The sequence below is a fragment of the Arachis ipaensis genome, chromosome B9, assembly GCF_059453495.1.
Source record: "Arachis ipaensis isolate K30076 ecotype BB chromosome B9, ASM5945349v1, whole genome shotgun sequence".
Taxonomy (NCBI): Eukaryota; Viridiplantae; Streptophyta; class Magnoliopsida; order Fabales; family Fabaceae; genus Arachis; species Arachis ipaensis.
In genome coordinates, this window is record NC_142444.1 from 8,930,939 (window position 1) to 8,956,378 (window position 25,440).

General features: G+C 35.1%; 1 protein-coding gene across 1 annotated transcript; it reads right to left on the bottom strand.

Annotated features, from left to right (window-relative positions):
- Nucleotides 1–4,919: 4,919 nt before the first annotated feature.
- Nucleotides 4,920–21,652, bottom strand: LOC107614919 (disease resistance protein RML1A-like). Its single transcript, XM_021111486.2, has 5 exons — nt 20,875–21,652; nt 7,346–8,414; nt 6,954–7,253; nt 5,232–6,850; nt 4,920–5,096 (listed from the first exon to the last, which is right to left on the bottom strand). Exons 1-5 carry the CDS (start codon nt 21,369–21,371, stop codon nt 4,994–4,996), a joined length of 3,588 nt encoding a protein of 1,195 aa, XP_020967145.1. The 5' UTR covers nt 21,372–21,652; the 3' UTR covers nt 4,920–4,993.
- Nucleotides 21,653–25,440: the final 3,788 nt, after the last annotated feature.

Consider the following 25,440-nt stretch of genomic DNA (forward strand, 5'->3'; position numbering starts at 1 on the left):
TTCGTGGGTTAACTTTGCCTCGAATATAATGATGGAAGTTATGAAAAATAAAGATATTATTATTGTTAAATTCAGATATAATGATAAGGGTAGTGTAAAATAAAATAATATTGTTATTAAATCAAGATATTATTATTATTAATTACAGCAATACAATGAAAAGTTATATCTTTTAATTAGCATTTGAAATTGATATATCAGATTTTTTAAATTTAAAAGTATTAGTGAAAAATTTTAAACTAAAAGTTACAACACATCCTTATTAATTCAACGAGGAGCAAATATGGCAGTGAATCTAATGGCGAAAATGAAAACTGCGCAGAGAAAGTACAGTGGATCTATCCTTCAACAAGTTGTCTTTGCATTCTGGAATTAGATATGTCTTACTGTAATAGTATTAGTATATTCTGTATTCTCTTACGTTTTTTTTATCTTTTTTTTTTCTTTATTTATATCTGTTCCGCACCTGATCTTTAGGTCCCCTATCGGAGTAGTTATGACTCGATTACCCGGGTCTGGACTACCACCGTGGTCCAAACTGGTCTAGTAACCACAAATTCCTAACCAACATTCAAATTCAAACACTTTTCTTATCTTAGCCAATAAGATAAGATAAGATAAGATAACAACCTCAAAGTATATAAAGGGACCCTCAGGTACATTATACATTCCTAACCCTCACCTATACCTCTCAGATCCATTCTGACTTGAGCGTCGGAGTGTTTTTGCAGATACCACCCCCCGTCGCTCTAGAAGTCTGATTTTGTCACCACTAAAGGCCGGCAAGTCTCTAATCCTATTCTCAACCTGTACCAACGAAGTGTTGTACATTGGCACTGTCTGTGGAAATTCGCCAAGTCTTAGCAGCATGACAGAAGAATTTGAATCGGTCCTCAAGCCATCACCATGAGCCTGACCTACCAAACCCAACGTACAAACCACAAAATAACGTTCGCCTGCCAACCCGCGGGAGGATAACTAGCGCCATACAAGTCCAGGCAAGCAGACAATAACCACGGGAAGACGACTGCCAATCTGGCGAGGCCAGAGCAACCGACGACCCGATAGAAAAGGCAATTCAAATAACTCAAGAACTCTACCAAAGGTTACAAACTTTAGAAGGCCGAGTGGCCGGAGCATGCATGCCAAGCGACCTCTAGGAGCTTGTCGCGAAGGGAGAGATCACCCAACCGACACGACCGCAAACACCGTAATCGCAGCGTTTTTCGAGAGCCCAAACATCGGCACGACGAGGACAAAAGAATGCATCGAAGAGATTTTAAATGAAGAAAAAGCGAACATGTGATAATGGGAGCCACCCTGTTCACCCACCGAATCCTGAAAGTCAAGCTACAAAAAGGGTTCGACAAGCCGACCGACATGAAGTACGATGGGACGAAGGACCTCACGACCTTCGAGACCAGGATGAACTTAAAAGGAGTTACCGACGCAGTTTAATGTCAGGCCTTTTCGATAACCCTAGTCGGCCCCACAATTAAGTTGTTCAATGCCCTCCCAAACAGCTCGATAGCCAGTTTTGACGACGTCTCCAAAAAGTGCATGGCGCAATTCACCACCAGGATCACAAAAGCAAACCACCTGATCAGTCTGCTTGGAGTCACGCAAAGACAAGACAAACCCACAAGAAAATACCTCGACGAGTTCAATGACGAGTGGCTGACGGTCGGTGGGCTCACGGACTCCGTGGCCAATCTTTGCCTGACCAATGGGCTCATGAATGAAGATTTCTGTAAGCATCTCACCACCAAGTTGTGGCAGCCAATAAACGGTAGCACGGCAACACGGCACCTCGAGGTAACCCACCGCCCAAAGACAACTCAAAGGAGCACTTTAAATTCATCACCCCCAATCGGCTGCCCCAGGATGGGAAGTTCACGAACTATGCTACAACCCTTACCGACCCTAATCACGGAGATCTATCACCAGATAGTAGAGCGAGACATCCTTCCAAAAGCCCGACAATTGAAAGAACAGATGGACTGATGCATGAGCATCTTTTAGTAGTTTTCTTAGTTAGTTATCTTAATGAAGTTAATAATTTCTCTTTAAATCTTATTGTGTTTTAGTCAAGATACTTTGAGTATTTTTCTTTCTGTGTTTTGTAGAAAATTATTGAAGTTTATTGAAAATTCAGAGAGGAAGCAAACTCAAAGAGAAAGCAAAAACAAAGAGAGAAGCAAGCAGAGACATGGCGTGCCACTTTCTTACACTCTACCTACACGCCCAAGCAAGAAAGCACTTCTAGAGGCAACCAAGCTCAAAGGCGTGCCACGCCTATGCACGCTTCCATCCCCTCGCCAAGGGTGTGTCATGTAACACCCGACCCTTCAAAATCTTATACTTAAGTCGTAATTCAATCAGAGTTTGGTAATAGGAAACAAGACTGAGATATAAACACTTATGTATAAAAGGAGATAATATAAAATAATTTAAATCCCTAAAAAAAGACAATTCGCAAATCATTCACATTAGATAATTAGATCTTTTTGACAATATATAATGGAGATTAATTTTTGCACATGTATAATTGTAATTGATTATACTTTTATTTCTATAAGTAAATAATAAACCATAAATTAAGGGACTAATAAAAAAAATACCCCATCTGTAAATTACTTGAAATTATCTATGTAAAATGAAATAATTTTTTTAAACTATTAATTTTATCCATTGTTTTAAAAATAATTTTTATTAAATATTTTTTTTCCTACATCTTGCCTTCAACACATTGTAGTTGCAGGTTTGGAATCCAATCTATGTTGATAGTGGATTAGTTTTAAAGTTTAGTTTTCAGTTTTTCTAATTTTGTAATTTTAGTTTTTAGTTTTCATCTTGCCTTAAATATTTTTTTTCTTCTAATTTTTGTTGTTGGAAACAAACGTGTTGGATCGTTGGGTAATAAGGCTCATCTGTCCAAAACGGGACAATGATAAAAATATTACTTTTATTATAGGACATTAAATAATTTATGACTAATCAAACAATCTTTTTTAAAATTATAAAAAATCGGACAGTAAAACACTTACATGTGTCAGAAGTATCAAGTGTATCATTCTCCTCATCTTGACAAGTATAGATTATAACTCACCTTATTTCAATACTTTACAACACAAAAACGGCCATTTACAGAATACATCCTGAACTGAATCAAGTTATAAATCTATTGTATATTTTTCATTTTACAATCAAAATGTGCCACATGTAATTTTTTTATTATAATTGGAATCAAATTTTTTCTCTAAAATTAAGGAATTCTCCTCTCATCCTTACTAATTTTATAACCAAAATGTGTCACATGTTACTCTCTCATTGTAATTAAAATTAAATCTTTTCCTCCAAAATTAAAGAATTCTTCCCTCCTCCTTACTAATTTTACAACTAAAATGTGCCACATGTCACTTTCCCATTGCAATTGAAATAAAATCTTTCCCTCCAAAATTAAAAAGTTCTGTCTTCTTTCCTCTTCCTTCCTCTATTTCTCCCATTCTTTCAACCACTCTATCTATTTTATATATGATTATCAATATCAATGACTAATTACTAATTTGACAATCAAAATGTGTAACATGCCATTTTTTAATTGCATTAAAATTAAAATATACCTATATTATATATCATATATTACTATCTAATTTAATAATCAAATGTGTCACATAACACTCTCTTTTTAAAATTGAGAGAATTTTTTTTTCAAAATTAATAAACTCCCTTCCTAAATTCTATCATCTATCTCTCTCCATTTTTCTATTTCTTTCTACTATTTTTACTCTATATATAATTTATATTTTAAGTTAGTAATTTGATAAATCAAAATATGTCATCCGATATTTTTTTATAATTAAAATAATTTTTTTCTTCTAAAATTAACAAACTCTCACTCACTCTCATTCTTCATCTTTATCTTTCTCTCTCTTTTCTTTCATTCTCTATTTTTTCTATTTTTCTCTTTTACAGAAAATAAAATTAACAAAATAATATAATTTAAATAAAAAAATATTGTTATTGTTATTATATACACAATTTTTAAATTTTTTATTTAGTTTTAAATTTTTACCGCTTATCTTTCTAATTTATATTTTCATTTCTCTTCTTTCAAATACTTATTACATATAATTTGGAGAGAATACTAATGTTATGGTTAAAAGTTAGAATCAAGATTTAATTGTTTAAAAAAAAAAATTTTTGAGTTAATTTTATAACTATCAGTATAATTTTTTTATGCTAATATCTAATTATATTTTTATATACATAGAGAAAAAAATATTATTTTTAAATAACAAGTATAAAAATTAATTATTTTTATTTGTGCAATAAACTTAACTGTTAGTACCTAATTAAATGTAAAAGTATACACGTTAAATTATTTTGAATTTTAGATAACGAATGTTAAAATTAATTATTAATACAAAATTAGATTTTTTTATATAAAAATAATAACTAAAAATTTTATTATTTGATTTTTTATTTACAGATATCTTGATCTTATTCTTCAGAGACTTTTATTAATCTATGACCTTTTTTGTAAAAATAATTTAATTTTATAAATCTTTTGTATTATGTATAATCTATACTATCAGAATAAAATGGACCATAATTTTAAAAAAATTATATTCTCATAATATTATTACAAATAAAAATATTAATACAAACAAAATCTATCCAACCATATTTTTTTCATTAAAAATAGTGAATATGAAAATATTCTATGCCATATAACTCGATGGCAAAACTTATTCAACCATTACCATGTCATAAAGGGACGTGTCCTAATCTCCAGCTTCCACGAACCCGAAAAGGAGGTTATACTAAAACTCACCGTGTCAACACCGGATACAAATTGAGGGAATATCTAATTATCTATATATTTGTATGCTTTTGCTCTACCCTGTAATTCCCCAAATGTATACAATTATACATGCAAAATAATATTTGATATTCTCTCTATTAGTTGTACCTTAATCTTCTTATCTAGTTATCTCCCAAACGGTGCAAACTCCGATGGCAGCAGCGAAACTCTGGCGATACCCTTGTCCTTACTCCTTACCTTTTCACCGCCATGGCCGCTGCCCAGCCCTCTATCGAAGAAGATATATTAGTTTTATCCAAAGTCCAAACATATTAAAAATTTTAAGAATAAAAACAGCATCTGTCTCTCCCTCTCTCCAAAAAAAAAAAAAAAAAAAAAGAGGAAAGAAAGAAAGAGGCCTCACCTATCTTCAAAATCCTGTGTGATGTTTCCCCACATTCCAGCAGCTGGACAAGGTGGAAAGATGAGGTCCCACATCTGTTTCCGAATTACATCGGCCATGGCTCTGCGTCGTGATTCAAGCTCAGATTGCATTGGCGGTTGTAACTTCCATCCATACTCGAACGCAAACAGCAAATTAGGCAAATCCACGTTAGAATCCACCTGGCGCTGGATGTCTAACGCCAATCCTAACTTCACTCCCAACTCCACTTTCTGCTCATACTCCAAATCCATCTCCCCTAAAACACTGTGGAACTCAGAGGGACCTATTACGTGGACACCGCATTCTTTTATTATATCCAATTCCAATCCTTCTTCACTATAGAATTTGAAAGAGACATGTGTTTCATGAAGCTTGAGAATGCTGTCACTGAAGTATGGATCATACCACATAAACACATTATCCGAATTCAAGCTTTCAATCACAGAGTACCATCGAGTGTTCTCACCGATAGGTGTCCCATCTGCTGAGTAACATCTGCAGTAAATGTTAGCATTAGCAACACCTGGAGAGATAACCACTGAAAGAAGAAATCCCAGCACTGAGGTGCAGCTGGGGAGTCTAATAGTAATGGTGGACCCTCTTGTTCGATTCTTGAAGTGCCTTGAGACTCTGCTTCCTGGTAGACAACCTCGAACCTTGACGTAGTTGTAACTATGGAGCTTGTTGTCGAAAACTCTTACTAGCACATTGTGAAATGCAGCACTCATCATTGTTAAGTGGAGGCTTTCCGTGATAGAATAAGGGAGTGAATATTTATCCAGCTTCAAGCTATCCTTGAACGAAATGCATTTCGTTTTTCCCATCATCCTTAAAGTTGATACTGATACCGATACCAATGAAGTGCAGTTACTGGCATTGAACACCGTGATGGATGGTGGTAGCTCTGGCACACTCACAAGCTTATTGCAATTCTCCAACGACAAAACTTTCAGCACTCTAAGGTGCTTGATGCTTTCTGGCAGTGTCACTATGCTGCTCCCATCAAGCCTTAATTCTTGCAATTTCTGTAAGACGTTGATGTTGTCAGGAAGCTCAAACAAGTTACTACAATCTGTTACATGTAGTTTTTCTAGTGACTGTAAGCCATTAAACAACACATGTAGCTGGGGTTTGTCAAATTCTACTCCGCTGCGAGAAAGATTAAGATATTTTAGGGATTTCAAGCCGGACAACGCATTTGGAAGATGCTTAAGTTTTAAACCTTCTAGATTGAGGGACTTAAGATTCTCCATATGTCCAATGGATGTGTGCAATGTTTCAATTTCTGTCTTGCTTAGATCCAATTTTTCAATTAAACTTGACCAAACTTCAAATTCCTTGAGACTTAAGCAACCATTGACACTGATCTTCTCTAAAGACTCTAACCGCTTCTCACTTTTAACCTCCATGAGATTTTTGCACCTATCCAGTATCAAAGTAGCAAGCTTACCAGCAGATAGAACTGTTGGATGAAGATAATGCAACATCTCACAACCGGAGAGATTCACCGTTCTAAGTCTTGATGCATTAGACAAATCTGGAAGGTTCATCAACTTTCTGCATTCACATAGGTCAATTACTTCTAGATTGTGAAGATCCTGCAACAAATCGAAAGGAAAAATCACAACTGAAAATCTTTAATAAAACTTTGATTAATATAGGGAAATAAGCATATAATATATACATAATACATGTGTCTACCTTCTTTCCCTGCCAAAGCTCTTCAACATTGCTGTGTCGCATGTGAATCTCAACAAGAAATTTAAAACACAATCTCAGCGGAAGAGATTTCAAAGGGTACGCGTCCCACTGAAGGTACCTCAATTCTTTAGGAAATTGCGTAAGGCCTTCAGGGAGATACTTCTCACTGGAACTCTTACTTCTGGGGATATAGAATTTCAGAAACCTTATCCTATTCATCTTTTCGAATACATCTGCACTCAACTGTAAATCTTCTATCTGAGATAAGTCCAAAACTATGCCTTCAACTGCATTAGTTCCCTGTCAAATAAAGAAACTACATCAAATTAAACACCACTTCGATATGAAGGAAGTATGTGCCTGAAACAAATTAGTATAATTGTCTTCCTTACTGTGTTATTTTCAAGTACATCACGAATGTCTTTGACATCCCTCAATCTGCTGCGGCCTCCAGGATTCAGTTCGGATTCTCGACGAACTATATCCAAAGCCATCTCTTGTAACAAGCCATGCATTTGTATTCTACTGTCATAAGATGTAGTGGATATTAAAGCTTTATCTTTAAGTTCGAGCAGTCCATTGTTTGGTTCGAATCCAGAAGCATGTAATATCTTCTTGACACGCTCTTCTTCTTCTTCAATGAAAAAGAATGCAATGTCTAAAAATATCTTCTGCTGTAGACTATCTAATCCATCATAACTCACTCTTAACACCTTTTGAATGTCTTCATTGGGGGAATTTTCAAGTTTCCTCATGGTACTTTCCCAAAAATCTTTATCAAGTCTGAAGGAAAGATGTGAACCCAACACATTAAGAGCTAACGGAATTCCTCCTGTGTATTCAACCACTTGCTTAGAGAGTTTCTCATATCCCTCTTCAGGATAGCTTTTGCTGAAGGCTTTCAAACTAAAAAGCTTTAGAGACTCTGTAAGGTTCAAGTTCTTGACCTCGTAAATCTCATCAGCTTTGTTAGCAAGCAAATGCCTGTTTCTTGATGTAATAATGACCCTGCTATCTTCTCCTAGGTAACTGAGCACTTGAGAGTCCTCGCATAAGTATTCTAATTGCTTGAAACTATCAACGTCATCAAACACAATTAGAGCTTTTTTAGTTTGCAGTCTCCGAACATTATGAGTTGGATTGTCTTCTTTTAGCAGGTCCGAGAAAAGGTTACGACACAGACGTGGTAGTCCATACCTTCTTGTTTCCTCGGATATATTTTCCATCAAGCAAACACTGTCATACTGGGAAGAGAGTTTGTTATATACGACTTTGCCTATTGTCGTCTTTCCTATTCCACCTGGACCCCAAATTCCAATAATTTTAGCATTTTGGAGTAACATTTCAATATCTTTCTGAGTTTTCTCAATTCCAACAAGGTACTTTGTTGTATTCGGACGTCTCTGTTTCAGCTTTTGCAAGACATCCTTGACGATGTGTCGAATGAGTTCACTGTCGTCCCTAGAATATTAGCAAAACAAAATTGAGAAATAATTAGGGAACCTATTAATTTGATACACAATCGTTCTTTTTCTTTCTTTGTAGTAGTAGGAATACTTATATCTTTGAACAGAATGTTGATGGCTTGATGCATACGTTTCTTCAAAGATAAGTATAGGAAGCAGACGCATGAATATATAATTATCGCTTCTGCTCGTTTCCTAACACCGGACACTGCCTCATGCTGACGCTTAATTAGAGGCCAGGATGGTGATTTTACGGCTCTTAGAATTTGTAAAGCATTGGTTCATAGAAACGTTTATTCTTGATCCTGATTCACGTCATGCACTAGGTTTTGTAAGGAATAAGGATGATGTTGCTAGTCCTAAGGCTTTGCAGTTCTTTTTTGGTGTACTGGTTAATGTTTTGAAAACCGAACCACATTGGTTCAACTACATACCGGTGTCCAACACGATTCGATCCTTACGTAAAATCGTCTCCTTTACAAACTAATAGAGAATCGAAAAACTGTCTAGTTAGTTATGGATCCTAAACTTTTTCCATAATATGGGTGGTTTTATACTGTTATTATTGGAAATTAAGCTCATGTGTGTAGTAGAAAGAAAGTAGAATTACATAAGAGGCAAAATGAGGTGTTGGGAGAGATAATGAGAGAGAGAGAGCGTGTGAGGTGGGAAAACACAGGAGGGGAACTAATACACAGGGTAAATATGGCAAAGATCCTAGGGTTTGGAACACAGAAGAATATCAACGTTTGGAGCTTGATTCTTTTTCCATTTTTGTAGACAATTTGCCGGGGGATATATCGAAAAGAGAACTCTTTAATACGTTCAAATGGACAGGTAAGATCATCGACATATATCTGTCGCGAAAGAATAAAAATAGCCAGATATATCTGTTTGCTTTTGTACGGTATACTACAAAGGGAGGGGCTTTGAAGGCCGTAGCAGAAATGAACAGTATGGTATTGAGGGGTAGAAGAATGTTCGTCGGCGAAGCCAAATATAGAAGAGGAGCTATGATGCAAAATACGAAGGGTACAGGAGGGAAGGTGATCACCAGGCACGATGTTGGAGGAGGCCAGCCATAGATGAAGAGTGTGAGAGCAGCTGAAGTGAAAGCGGGGAGGCAGTCGTCAGATGCACCTATCAAAGATCCAAATAGCAACGGATGGACAAAGAAGCTAGAAGTACCGATAGCAAGTGAGAATGTCATTTGCCTACAGAGAAGTATTGTCGGCGGTACGAAATTGGCTATTGATTTTCGGTCGCTACAGGAAAATATCCGTACGGACTGGCCATGTGTGACACAGGTAAGAGAGTTGGGGGCATATAAAGCAATGATTACATTCGACACGGTGCTTAGTGCTGAAGAAGCATACACTTTTAGAATGAATGATTTATTAAAATTGTTTCATATGGTATGGAGATGGGACGAGACTGAGAAAAGTGAGTCTAGGAGAGTTTGGTTGGAGTGTTATGGAGTTCCATTGCATACATGGTCGAATGACACTTTTCGCAGAATAGGGGAGCAATGGGGCGAAGTGGTGGAGTGCGATAAACTAACGAGATCGTGCAACTCATTCAGTGTGGGTAAGGTTCTAATTGATACGTGTGTTTTTGATGTGATTAACGAATGGATTCACGTTACAATAAGGACAAGTGGGTTCGACATCCTTGTCAGAGAAGTGGGTGGAGAGGTGTATAGGGAGGAATGTTTTCGGAAGAGTCAAGAAGAGACAGAAGGCAGGAAAATGATAAATATAGAAGAGTGCATATTGAAGCACGGAACTGACCGGAAGGTGGTAGATTGGGATCAGGCGGCGGTGTTGATGACGGTAGAACATAGAAACAAGGAACAAGATAAGGACAGGATGGTAAATTCAAGCCTTGATTTGAATGAATGGAATAAAAAAAAAATTCAAATTGGTCTAACAGAAATGGCAATTATGCGGCATTATTGGACAAGACAGATTCTCAGGGATCATATGAAATAAATAAGGACATTGATTCAGAAGATACGATTTCTAATAATTATGAAGGAGTGGTTTGTCAAGCACATGATGGGATGAGGAATGGTAAAGGACTGGAAACTACTAGGCCCAATAAGATTGTCATGGATCATGCTTGTTGGGTGAGGGGCAAGGCAGGCCGGAATCGGCCTTCTGCTGGGTTACCTAACCGGGTTGGTTTTGACCCGGTTCCACCTTTGACCCAGCAGGATCACATACTCCTGGTTCACGATCCATTGAAGACGGCGCCTCCAAGGTTCGGTCACGAACACGACGGGACATGCCATGAGGGGGAGCTAGATTCTGGAAGCCTCGAAGCGGAGGCAAGGGGTAAGTCCGACGAGCCAACTTGGCAAGGAAGGAGGAAAGGTACCGCTGGTCTGGAGCATGGCCGCCTGAACGAGGCAGAGCGTGAGACGCGAAACCGGGGAGAGGAGGGCTGTAGACAGTGCTGCGAGACGGCTGAGGGTGCTCCAGAATCAGCGGCTGATAGGACTCAACAAGGATCGAGCTATGAATTGGAAGTCATTACTGACGAGCGTGAACGAGAGCTGGTGAGGAAGGAGACGGCCTTGAGAACTGAATTGAGACATAGTCAACGAACTTCCTGTAACTCAGACGTTTTGGAGAGGACGCGAATTCCAGGAGATACGAGCTAGGGAAGGGTTGTCGGAATGTTCACAAACTGCAATGAACCAGAAGCAGACAGGCAGAGTCGAGGTAAGTATGGCTTGGGACTGGAAGAGAAGGAGAATGTGCTGGATGGATTGGCTCAGAATGGTAATGGACAAGAGGACGAGAGGGATAATAGTGCAGAATCAGGGCCAGAGATGAGAGATTGCTTGAATGATGGTACGAAAACAGGTCCTGAGGAACAGAGGCCGAGTTGGGAAGAAGAGATGGCTGAGAACAAAGAGGCTTGGAAACTAGCTGTAGAGTCAGGAGCTCAGTGCAGTGATGAGGAGGACATCATGGCTATTTTGCAGGAGCAGAATGAAGCTATTGCTATGAAGCGGAGGCAGGCTAAGCAAAAAGAAAAAGTCCGAAGAAGCCGGCCAAAAAACCGTAAACAGGTGTGTAATAGTTTGATTAAATGATCTTTAGTTCCTGGAATATACGGGGGTTGGGAGGTGCTGCAAAAGTTGGTATGCTAAAGACTTTCAAAAATAAATTTAAGTTGGATATGTTGGGCCTGATAGAAACAAAAAAGGAATTAATAACTAAATTTGATGTTATGCGTATCTGGGAAAGTGACAGAACATGTTGGGAGTCTGTAAGTTCCATTGGGTCTTATGGAGGGTTATTGCTAATGTGGGATGAAGTGGATTTTAAACTGTATAACTGCTATAAAGGGGATAGATGGATGTGTATAGAAGGAGTTGTGGTAAAAGATAATTTTCATTGTGCTATTTGCTTAGTGTATGGTCCGCATGAGAGAGCTGAGAAGATATCCATGTGGGAAGAATTGAGTTATATTGCAGGATTGTGTCAGGTGCCGTGCTGTTTCTTAGGGATTTTAATGAAATTGTGCACTTGGAGGAAAGGAAAGGAGCGACTACATTATCAGTGTCTGTGGCAGAGTTTAAAACATGGATAAATGATTTGGAGTTGATTGATTTGGCACTGAATGACCGAAGGTAACATGGTTTAGAGGACAGTCGTGCAGTCATATAGATAGGAGCCTAGTCTCCGTGGGGTGGCTTGATGTATACCCGGAGCTGTGCCTAAGTAGGTTGGGGATCTTACAACAGAATGATGTTTTGTACGTGCTGTGTAAGAAACATGCTGAAAATATACAACATCTATTTATTACTTGTGAGTACTCTTGGCAGGTGTGGTGTGCTTGGATATCGGCGTTTGGAGAGACGTGGTTGTTACTGGTAACTTGAAAGAGCTTTATGAGAATTGGAGATCTGTGCCGATGAGAAAAGAGAGGCGTAAGTATTGGATACTTGGATTCTTCTCAGTCATATGGATTATTTGGCTACGCCGGAATGATGCTATATTTCACAGCAAGGAACAGGAATTGGCGAATGCGTGGAGCAATCATTTTCATGTGCTACGGAATGGTGTTGTAAATAACTCATGTTGTTGATGGCTATGCCGGAGATGACATAGGAGTTATTAAGTATTTATAGTTATTGTCTTAGTATTACTTTGCTCCACTTGTGTGTTGAGCTCTTACTTTCAAAAAAAAAAAATCGAAAAACTGTCTGAAAACCGATGAATCGAACCAAACCCAAACTCGAACCATTCTCATTTTTTCTTCAAAAAAAAAAATAGAAAAAAGAAGATTGATCCAAATAATGCAGACGAAGAGGCGGACGGTGGCCATAAAGATGGCAGAACAACGATGAGTGTAAAGACGACAACTATGAGAAAGAAAGAATAATGAAAGAGAGTGAGAAAGAGACAAAGAGATAGAGAGAGGGAGGAGAGGAAGAAGTCTATATATAATGACGCATTAGATGGAGAAGTCGAGTTCTAGCATGGGAGATAAAATGGCTGTGTGTGATTGAGGCCCAAAGTAATTTTTAAGGGTAAGTTTGATTTTGTTAGGTAAGGTAGAGACTGAAAGTTTATTTTGTTTTTAGTTTTTTTTTTTTGTTACAAAATGATTCTAAAAGTTTTAATTTGTTTTAAAATCGTCTTTTTTTTTATCAAATTTTTTATTTCTATTACTAAATTACTTTTAACTAAAAAATTATAAAATAAAATAAAATAAAAGAAAAAAAAAGAAAAAAGAACGATAAGAGGGAGAAAGAGAAGGGGAGGGGGGAAAGAAGGGGGAAGGGAAGGTAGTGCCGCCGCGCCGTCGCTTATGATGGAGAGAACGGAAGAAAAAGCTGCCACACACAGATGAAGAGGGAGGAGATAGATAGCAAGGGAGAAGAAAGAGATCGGAAGGGAAAACAGAGAGCAAGAGAGGAGAAAGGGAGAAGAGAGAGATCGGAAGGAGAGGGAGACCGCGCCGCCGCTGCCACTCGCGCATCACTCGCTGTTTCTGCTCCTCCTCCTCACTCGGTCGTCGATGCTCTTTGTCGTTTTTGCTTTTGCTTCTGCTTCTGTTTCTGTTTTTGTTTTTGGTTCTAGTTTTGTTTTTATTGTTGCTCTGATTTCATTATTCATTGTTGTTGTTGGTGTTGTTTTTCTAGTTGTTGTTGTTTCATTGTTGTTGTTGTTTCACTGTTTCTGCTTTCTGTATTTGTATTCTACTTCTGCATTCTGCTTTTGTCTACTTCTGTCTCTGCATTTGTTTGTGTCTCTACGCCTCTGTATTTGGTTGATTTTGGAAAAGAAGGAGGAAGAATATTTTCGTCTAAAGAATACTTTTAAAACAAATTGAAATCTTTAGGATCATTTTGTAGCAAAAAAAGGTCGGAGACAAAATAAATTTTTGGTCTCTATGTTAGAACCAAAATCATACTTAGCTCTAATTTTTATGTTTGGCCAAGCTTCGTGTATTACACACATAAAGATAAAGAAGTGTAATATTCTTGTATTCGCAATTCGAAGAGACAAACAAATCGGATCCATCAACTTTTGAAGTTGAAACAATTTGAATATATCAATTTTTGAATTTGATCAACTCAGACTAACCGATTTTTATTTTTAAGAAGTAAAAAATTTTACGGACCCAACGATTTTTCTTCTAAAAGATTAAAAATTTTCGCGAATCCAGCGATTTCTTGTTTTGTTAAACAGTCCCCATGTTTTAGAAAAAAGTACAAAAATGCCAATATACATGAAATTCACACATAGAAGCTATGTGGTGGCTGAGAGCTAATTTACTAATTAGGTTTAGAAATTAGGATTCAGCTACTAGTGTTAGTGTTTTTGTCAGTAATTATGGAGTTATAATTTTTTTTGAAACTAATGATGGTATTGGCCTTCTGAATAACGAATAAAAAGATTTAGAGTCAAGAGGTCACTTTGGTTAAAAGAACGGGGGATAAAAATTTTGGGTGACCAAAAAGTCTAGGATCCTCTAAGTAAAGAAAAAAAAAAGAGAAAATCAAGTGCTAAGGATTTTTATATAAGAATCTTATTGATCTATTTAATTTATTATTATGTGAAAAAAATTTAATTTTTATTAGTAATTAATTTTAATATTTATTATTAAAAAATAAAATAATTTAAAAATATATGGTACAAAAAATATAATTAATTTTTATATTTAATGTATATATTTTTATATTAATTAGATCTTAGATCTATTAATCAAATAAAAATAATTAATTTTCATGTTTATTATTTAAAAATAATAATATCTTTCTCTCTTTTTCTCTCTCTCTCTACATATATATATAAAGATTTTACATTGATAATTATAAAATTAATTAAAAAAATATATTTAAAAATAATTAAATCTTAATTCTAATCATAGTATTGATATTTTTTTGAATTATATATAATAAATATTTAAAAAATATATAAATTAAAAATATAAGTAATGAAAATTACAAAAAAACCTAAAAATATATGCATATAATAATTATATTTTTTCTATGTAAATAATATTACGAAATCAACTTTTTAAATTATATTTTTATTAAAATATTAATATATCAATTTTAATTTATAAATTTATTTAAATTATATTATTTTATTTACTTTTATTTTTTATAGAGACTTTTTTAATATACAAAAGTGGATCTATAAATTTTGATATGGAAAGATCATTGGCTTTATAACGAGCTATTTTATTATTTATCGTGATTAACTAATGTATAGAATTTATTAAAAATATACATTGGGATTGAACAATAAATAAAGTTATTTTATTTATTAATTCATGAGAAAAAAATTTATCTGTGAAATGTCTAAATTATACTCTCTTTTTTATTTTTAAAATATACACTCCTCTATATATAAGAGTTAAATAACATACACTTTAGTCTATTTAACTACAATATTTTTAATAATTATTATTATAATTATATATTAGTAATAAAAATATAAAATATATATTTATTATTAATATAATAAATAAAATTTATTTTTAATATTTTAACTTGTTATAAAACATTTAAATTTAAATTTTTTATATATTTCATGATTAATGATAAAATAAAAAAATAAATAGAATATATAATAATTAATGTATTTCATGTTATTAATTTTACTATTATAATAATATTAATAATATAAAATATATATTACTATTAACGTAAGAAATTTAATTATTTTTAATATTTTTATTAATGATAAAATATATAAAAAGTTTGAATTAAATATTTTTATAACAAGTTGAAATATTTAAGATAAATAAAAACTATTATAATAATAATAAGTATATATTATGTATTATTATTTCTGTTTTGAAATATTAATATAATTATGACTAATTTATATGTAAAATAATTATAAATGAGTATTTTAATCAAATAGACTAAAATATATGTTATTTAACTCTTTGCAGCACAAAAAAATATACGTTTCATAAATTAAAAAAAAAAAAAAGTATCATTTTTCTCTTTTTCAACTTTCAGTAGAGCCTTCTTTTTTAAATTACTCGTTGGATAAAAAAAAAAGGATTCATTCGTACACTTTGGTTTTCAACTAGCCACTTTGTTTTTTTTTTTTGGGGCTAATTTTTAATTTTTCATTACCCTTGGCCAATTTCACATGGGCCACCAACTTTTAACCCATTATCCAACAACTCATAATTTGTGATTAATGGTTAATTAATCATTTTCCATCAAACAATCAAAAACGAAAGCAACGAAACTCCAACACGCACCCATTATTCCCATTTAACCTCAACTTACACGTGTCACTCTCTAACCTGACACCATATAAAAGCATGGGATGCTGGCAATCACCATCAGTATTATAGAATTTCTCTAACAACAATTCGGCTTCACCAGCTAACTAACTTCAAAGATATTTTTTAATTATCTAGAAGGAATATTTAAACAACTTTTAAAAAAAAAACGTGAATAGTTATTCATCATTAAAAGTGAAATTACTCTAAAAAAATAGTATCTATTTTATTATAAATACATTGATACTCTCAAATATATTTTAAACCCAATCTACTAAAAATCTGTCTAAAGTCTTTACTAATTTAAGTATCAGAGTCTCATGCAGGTACCACTCTCACCTCCTTACGAAAAATTCGGACGAAGGCACCTCGGCACCAGCACAAGTCGGACGCTGTCTTAGAAGGAGTCTGAACCTCATGTTCAGGCCCAAATCACCGTCTTAAGTAACCCTCGGAACATTGGTGTCGTTGCCGAAGACCTAGAAGTCTACACCTAACCATGGCGTACGAGCAATTTGAAGACAAACACACTACATTTGAATCCAAGCCCGAACCTTATAACGACGACCGAACCCTTGTGATACCCCCATGACAAGAAAGAACAATTAATCCTAATGGAGAAGGAACATCACGAAATCCTCAAAATCAACGACTACAATAAGAGGTGCATCCATCTGAGAATGAAGAACCTCCACACCCAACTGAGATCATGGGAATCGTACACGGACATCATATGGCCGGTTGGAGTAACTCGAATAGGAGATCGAGCGACAAAGGAAAGTTGAAAGAGATCTGTGAAATGAGGTACGACGTAGAAGGGAGCTCGAGAAAAAGCTTCCAAAATTAGAAGCTGATTTACGAAATTGGACCAACAACGCTGAACGAGAAGAAAGCACTTTTAGGGGAGAAGATCCATTCTTAGGAGAGATCATGTGGTTAGAGTCCTAAGAAATTTTCAAAGTCCCGACATGAATCTCTATGATAGCACGACCGACCCAAGGTATCATCTCAACAATTTCAAAAGTAGGATGTATCTGGCCAACGCGTTCGATGCGACTCGTTGCAAAGCTTTTCTAAAAACATTAACCAAAGTAGCAATGAAGTGGTTTGATAGCTTACCATCCAGGTCGGTGACTTGCTTTGATGACTTGGCAAAGAAGTTTCTTACTTGATTTTCAATTTAGAAAGACAAAGTCAAACACGCTCCAAGTCTCTTAGGGATAAAACAAGAAGTCAGAGAGACTCTCAAAGCTTATATAAAAAGGTTCAACAAAGCTTGTTTAGAAATACAAAATTTACCTCTCGAAGTAGTAATAATGGGGTTAGTTAATGGCCTTAGAGAAGGGATATTTTCTCAATCCATATCTAAGCGGCATCCAACCTCTTTATATGAAGTACACGAGTGGACAAAGAAGTATATCAACATGGAGGAGAATTCCCGACTTAGAGATCTAGTCCCAAGGCCAAATCATCCCTACCAAGCTCGGGACAAAGATAAGGAAGCGAATAAAAAAAGAGGAATACAGCTTGGAGAAACCTCGAAGATATTATAACTACACCCCGCTCCTAGTTTCTCTTATCGACATCTATAGAAAAATCTGTCACACTGAAAAACTTCCACCTCCTTGTCCTATTAAGCACAAGAAAAATGGAAGTTAGACGGAATATTGCAAGTATCACAAACCATATGGACATTCTACTAATGATTATTATGATATAAAAAATGTCATAGAAAAGTTGGTTAGAGAAGGTCAGCTAGACAGATACCTCGCAAAGAGATCGGATGATTCAAGGAAAAGAAGAGATGTGATGAAGATGGAGGTCGGCGAGATCGACCACCACAACCCCCTGATAGGCACATGCACATGATAAATGGAGGATTTGCAGGAGGAGGCATAACAAAGTCTTTATGGAAAAGGCATCTAAAAGAAGTCTATCAGGTCAGCGAGGAAAGAGAAGTACCCGACTTACCTACAATATCATTCACTAAAGAAGACGCCCAAGGGGTGACTCCTGGTCATGACGATCCTGTGGTAATCACAATGATCCTTGCTAATGCAAACCTTTGGTAGATCAGGGAAGCTCAGACGACATTTTATTCAAACCGCTTTTGATAAACTCGGGTTAGAAGAAAAGAAATTGAAGCCTTATCCAGACAACTTTTTTGGGTTAGGAGATACGCCGATCCAACCTCTTGGTTTCATTTTGTTACATATGACTTTTGGTAAAGGCATGAAATCCACAAACTTAAGCATTGATTATATTATGGTCGATGTAAAGTCAGCCTATAATACCTTGATAGGTCGGACCACATTAAACCGACTAGCTGAGGTCGTTTTTACACCTCACCTATGCATAAAATTTTCAACTGCAGATGAAATTTTCACTGTAAAAGGAGATCAGAAGTTAGTAAAAAAGTATTACAATGAAAGTCTCAACTTAAGGGGCAGTACAAAGGGTAAGAAAGTCAATACTATTGAACTTGATGGTATCTGAGCACGGGAAGAACTGCATCCAAAACCTGAAGGAAAGGTTGAAAAGGTTCAAACTGGAGATCAGACAGAAAAGACAACAAGTATATGGGCCAACTTGGATGAAAAATTATAAGCAAATCTCATTGAGCTCTTACAAAGAAACTCCGACTTTTTTACCTAGAAAGCTTCCGATATGTCTGGCATAGACACCAACCTCATGTGTTACAAGCTCACCATTTATCCAGGCTCCCGACCTGTACAACAAAAGTGACGGAAGCTCGGTCTTGAAAGGGCACAAGTCGTAGAAGAGCAAGTGTAAGCCTTATTAGAAGTCGGGTTTATAGGGAAGGTAAAATACCCTTTGTGGTTGGCTAATGTGGTCCTTGTGAAAAAGTAAAATGAAAAATAGAGGATGTGTATTGATTACACCGACCTCAATAAAGCTTGTCCCAAGGATCCATATCCCCTTCCCAGCATTGACACTTTGGTTGACTCAGCTTCAGAGTATAGATATCAGTTCGTTCATGGATGCATACTCCAGATACAATCAAATTCTGATGTACAAGTCGGATCAAGAGAAGGCCTCTTTTTTCACTCCGAAAGCTAACTATTATTATATAGTAATGCCTTTTAGATTGAAAAATAATGGGGCCATATATCAACGATGATGAACAAGTTGTTCTCATCTCATATTGAAAAATTGACGGAAGTATATGTCGACGACATGCTTGTCAAGACCAGAGACGACCTTAATCTCTTGTCTGACTTAATTGAGGTATTCACCACAATAAGGAAGCACGTGATGAGACTGAATCCTTTAAAGTGCACATTTGCAATGAAGGCCGAAAAATTATTAGGCTTCATGCTCACTCAAAGAGGTATCGATGCCAACTCGGACAAATGCACAACAATCGTAGAGATGAAAAGCCTCACCTGCCTCAAGGAAGTCCAACAACTAAATGGAAGCCATGATTCCGCTTCTGGTTCAGCTTCACATTCTGCTTTTGTTTATGGTTCATTTTGGGAAAGAAGGGGAAGGGTATTTTCGTCCGAAGGACGATTTTAAAACAAAATGAAACCTTCGAGACCATTTTGTAGCCAAAAAAAGGCCGGGAACGAAATAAATTTTCGGCCTCTACATTAGGGACCAAAATCATACTTAACCCAATTCAAAATCTTTATTCATATTTATGCAATGACTAGTATATAAATTTTTAGAAAAAAAAAAAAAAGAGCATGGTACATAACTACATACATATACAATTAAGTATAAATTATATCTTCTATTCTTTATTATCTTTAATATATCGAACTTTTTTAATTTTTAAATAAATTTTAATTTTTTTCAATAATTTCAAATTTTTTAGGACAAATAATTATTCAATTTATTTTGCAATTTTGCTTGCTCTTAATAAGGAATAAATTTACTTAAAACAAAATAATGTGATTAAAAATAAAATTAAAAAATAAATTTATTTAGAATAAAAATAATATGATTATGAATAATTTATTTTGATATAATTTATTTTGTTAAAATTTATTTAATTAATAATATATAATAAATTTTAATTTTAATTATAATAAAAAATTATTACATGATATATTTTAGTCGTTAAATTAATAATTAATAATAATATATATATAAAAGATTAAATAAATAGAAAAAAGAGAGATAAATAATGGAAGAGGAGGAATGATTTTTTTTTATTTTAAAAGAAAATATTTTGATTTAATTATAATAAAAAAATGCCATACGGTATATATATTTTAATTATAAAATTAGTTATATATAATAGAATTATTTTGCCGAGACATTAAGAAGGAGAAAATCTTAATTATTTTATTTTATTTTTTAAATTTTATATAGATAATATTTATAATTATATATTATCATATTTAATATTATCTATTTTCTTAACAATAAATAAAAAGACGAAAAATAATTTTAAGTTATTTTAGATTGGAGAATGAAATTAATTTTTAATTAGTTAATATTAATATTTTTAAAATTTAAAATTTAAAATTAAATGTTTATGATTTAGAATTTAAGAAATTAATTTCTTATGATTAGCATAATATTTTTGTTTTGTCTTATTTGAACATTGACGCTAAGAACGAGTATATTCAAACATAAATAAAGGCAGGTTAAAAGAAAAGGACATAAATATTAGATACTAGACATTGAATTAAACCGTCACAATAAATTACCTTATCCCAGGACTTCCGGAGACCCATCCCGCCAGATTGGCGGCTTCAGTGAGAGCCTCTCTCCACCTACGAATTTTCTGCTGATTTTTGCAGAGATTCCATTCATGCCTCGCAAAAGATTTCTTGTAACTCTCTTTCTGATACCGCACGTGTGCGGGATCTATGTTGTAGAACACAGGTATAACAACCTGCCCCATATCTCTTCTGCACTCCATTATTTTGACCAGTTCCTCTAAGCACCATTTGGAAGAAGCAAAGTCTTGGGAGAAAACCACCACTGACACACGTGAACCCTCGATCGCCAAAGAAATCTGTGTCCAAATATCACAACCTTTTACAAACTGATCATCGTATTTGTATATCTCGATTCCCTCGTCAACGAGACCGGCAGAAAGATGGCAGGTGAAATTCTCCCCCGTGTCCTCCCCTCGGAAGCAAAGAAATACATCGTATGTTTTCGGAGACACCGAAGACGATCCAGCAGCAGTGTTAGCCATAAATCAATTCTTAGATATAAATTGCTAATTATAGAGCAACATTCTATTAGGGTTTAGGTCTCTTTGATGGGAGAATAATTCTAGCTATATTATCACAATATGCATGCAAGCATGCGACGAATAGTAAATGGTGAAATAAAAAGAAAGACACAGTGAATTTATAAGAGGGAGACAGCGAGACCTCTAATATTGACGCACATGTAGTCAACCGATTAACAAGCTGGAAGTGATGTGAGGTGAAGTGAGGTGAACTTTCCTTCATGACAAAATTAAATGATGATGACCCGTTCCTAACTGTATGTCACTATATATGTCTTCCGCAGGTAATTTTCCATATGTAATTAGGAAACTATTCTTTGTTTTTATTTATCTCAACCAATAATTAGTTTATAAAACAAATTAAATATAATTCTTTTTCAATTAACACAAGAGAAAGAAAGAAGGAGAAACAAAGATAAATAAACTTAGTCTAATATTAACAAAATATTATTCTCAAAATTCTTTTAAAGTATTATATCAGATAATACGATTTAATACTTTAAAAGAATAATAATAAACTAAATTAAGTTGATTTGGTAATTAGATTATTAATTCGTTTAAATAAGTATTAAAATTTAAATTTTATTTTATACATACAATAATTTATTGTTTAATACTACTATAGATTAATTAGACCGAAAAATACCTAAACAAAAAAATTAACAAGATAAATGTACGTAAATATTTACTATTACATCAGAACAAAAAGTAAACTGATTGGGTGGTTTCTACTGAAATTCAGGGTAAGTTCCTTTGCCTATATGTAAGCCGTGTTGACAAGTTGCGTTTGATTGACCGATCGAGGATAGGGGTGATGACAGAGCTTATCATTTTAACGAGTATATTAAAATCGGTTATTAAGATTAATTATTATTCTATTAATATAAAATATATATTAAAATATAAATATATATTAAAAATAAATTAAATTATATATATATATATATATATATATATATATATATATATATATATATATTAGTAACTAATTTTAGTAATTTATTTTAATATGTAAATAATATTTTTATTAAAAAAAATTACTGCGAAAAAAATTACTGCACTAAAAATGATAGGTCTTTAGAATAAAAAATAAATAAGTATAAAAATGATAATATATTTGTACTGTAATTCTAATATATCGAAAAAACTGAGTTATACTTTAGTAGGATAAAGCAAAATTCAAATAGATAATTGTGCACCGCAACAAATTTTTTCTCCCAAATCTTGTACTTAGTCGGTCGAATATCTCGAAAATAACTGACAAATATTTCACCTCAGAATGCTAGCTGACGATAAGGAGCAGAAGAACCAAAAAGAAATCACACTACATCATATTTACTCTTTTTTTGATATTTCACTAATTTGAGCATTGGAGTGTTTTTTGTAAGTACCACACTTGGGTTTGAGTTTACGAGGCTACTTCCCATAAGAGGTTTAAAGAGTTCATCGAATAGCCCGAAGCCAACCTATAGCACGGAAGAGTATCCTTATCAGAACATTTAGCGTCCACTGTGGGGCACGAGTTTAATTAACCCCACGACGATTTTGTCTCGCTTTTTTGTAGGATCATGGCCGATGATACTACCCCCCAACCCCCTCCTCCAATTCATGACGAGTTGGTAGTCATGAATGCTGCTCTCTAAGCCGAAGTAACAAAGATGGCCGATCTATTAGCACGAAATGGAAAGCCCGGCATTGGAGATCCCAACAATGTGCTCTCAAATGATGTACGACTTCGAAACACAGACCCTCAGGAGATCACTTCTCCAAAGGAAAAGCTAACAATATCCAATCCCTTTTCCGAAGATATTATGAAATTCCAGATGCCAAAGAACTTCGTGTTACCTACCACGCTGAAGTCCTATGAAGGATTCGGAAACCCTTGTATCCACATTACCAAGTTCCAATCAATGATATTTTTTAATAGTGCTGCTGACCCAATACTTTGTCGATCTTTTCCAACTTTTTTAGATGGTGCTGCCTTACTTTAGTTTTCCATATTACCTGTAGGTTCAATTTCTTGTGTTGAAGAGTTGACAAGATCTTTCATTGACTACTTTTTCGCCTCGAAGATATATATACACGGATAAGACTATTTAAGCACTATCAAACAGGGACAGCACGAGAGCTTGAAGGACTACATGACACGGTTCACCAAGGCAACCATGGAGATCCCAGACCTCAGTCCAGAAGTCCATTTACACGCACTCAAAAGCGGCTTCCGTCCAGGGAAGTTTCAAGAAACCATAGCGATGACCAAGCCAAAAACAATGGCAGAATTCCGAGAAAAAAAAACCTCGGGACAAATGGAGATCGAAGAACTCCGTGAAGCTCGGCGCATGGAAAAACAATAACCGCACCAAGACGAAAAAAGACTGCCCAGACCTCAAAGCAAGGACCTCAAAAAACCCTTCAAGCTAACACCAAAATTCGACTCATACACTAAGTTCAACACAAAAAGAGAGGATATAATTAAAGAAATCGTACATAGCAAGCTTATAAAGCCGTTGAGCAAAGCAGGAACATATTAGGACCAGAAGTATGTAGATAGGAGCAAACACTGTGCATTTTATCAAAAGTACGATCATACCATCGATGAATGCATAGTAGCCAAGGACCTATTGGAAAGGTTAGCCAAACAGGGCCTACTGGATAAATATGTCATCTCTAGAAGCCAGAAAGAAACAACAAGCAGAGACACTGACAAGCCTAATTATAGTTCATACCACAAGGACAAAGGAACTTGGCATGGAATGGTTGAATCTCATGCTTCAAAAGGAGTAATAAATTACATTTTGGGAGGTTTTACAGGAGGAGGAGCAACAAATACAGCAAGAAAAAGGAGTTACCGAGCCATGATGACAATGGACGGATCTTGCCAAGAGACATATGCTCCACTTCCAGCTGAACGAATTGCCTTCGACGCCTCCGATTTTAAGTCGCAATGTCCGAACTTAGATGACCTGGTGGTAATTTTGATACACATGAGAGAATCGACAGTCAAGAAGGTCCTACTTGACCCTAGGAGCAACGCCGATGTGTTGTTCTACTCCACTTTCAAAAAGATGCAACTCAACGATAAGGCCCTGCAACTCTCAACCAAAGAATTGGTAGGGTTCTCCGGAGAAAGGGTACTTGTATCAGGTTATGTATGGTTAAGAACAACACTAGAGGAGTCTCCGAACTCAAAAATCTTAGATATCCAATTTTTGGTGGTTGATTGTGCTAATCCATATAGTATCATTTTGGAACGTCCATCTCTTAACTCTTTTGGAGCTATTGTTTTCACAGTTCACCTTTGTGTAAAGTTTTCTGTGTAGGACAATATCGTTGCAACAGTTCATGCCGACCATAAAGAAGCTCGGCAATGCTACAATGCGGGCTTAAAGACCGTACCAAAGGAAACCATCCCAAGAGTTAACTCTTTCTACAATACAGAGAACATCCAAACTCTGGCCGAGCTGGACCCTCGGAACAATACCAATCGACCCTGCTCTAACGAATGACCTGCAAAAGGTACAATTAGTAGAAGCCGACCAATTTATTAACATTAGTTCTGTTTTCTCTGCAGGAACAAAACAACACCTTGTTGAGCTACTAAGATCCAACTTTGACCTTTTTGCATGGACGCCTGCAGACATGCCAGGAATCAATCCAAACTTTATATGCCACAAGCTGATAGTCAATCCAATGTGACAGAAAAAGCAGAACTTGGGCACAGACAGAAAGGAGAAACGCAGTAGTAACAGAGACACAAAAGTTTCTCAATGCAGGTTTTATCCGAGAACTCAGATTCTCATCATGGTTAGCAAATGTGGTTATGGTAAAAAAGAGCTCGAGAAAATGGCGCATGTGTGTGGATTTTACGGACCTGAACAAAGCATGTCCAAAGGATTCCTATCCACTGCCGAATATTGATAAAGTGGTAGATGATACCTCGGGGTTTCAAGTGTTCAGTTTCAAGGATGCCTATTCCGGCTATAATCAAATACTATTGCACCCAGATGATAAGGACAAGACAACATTCATA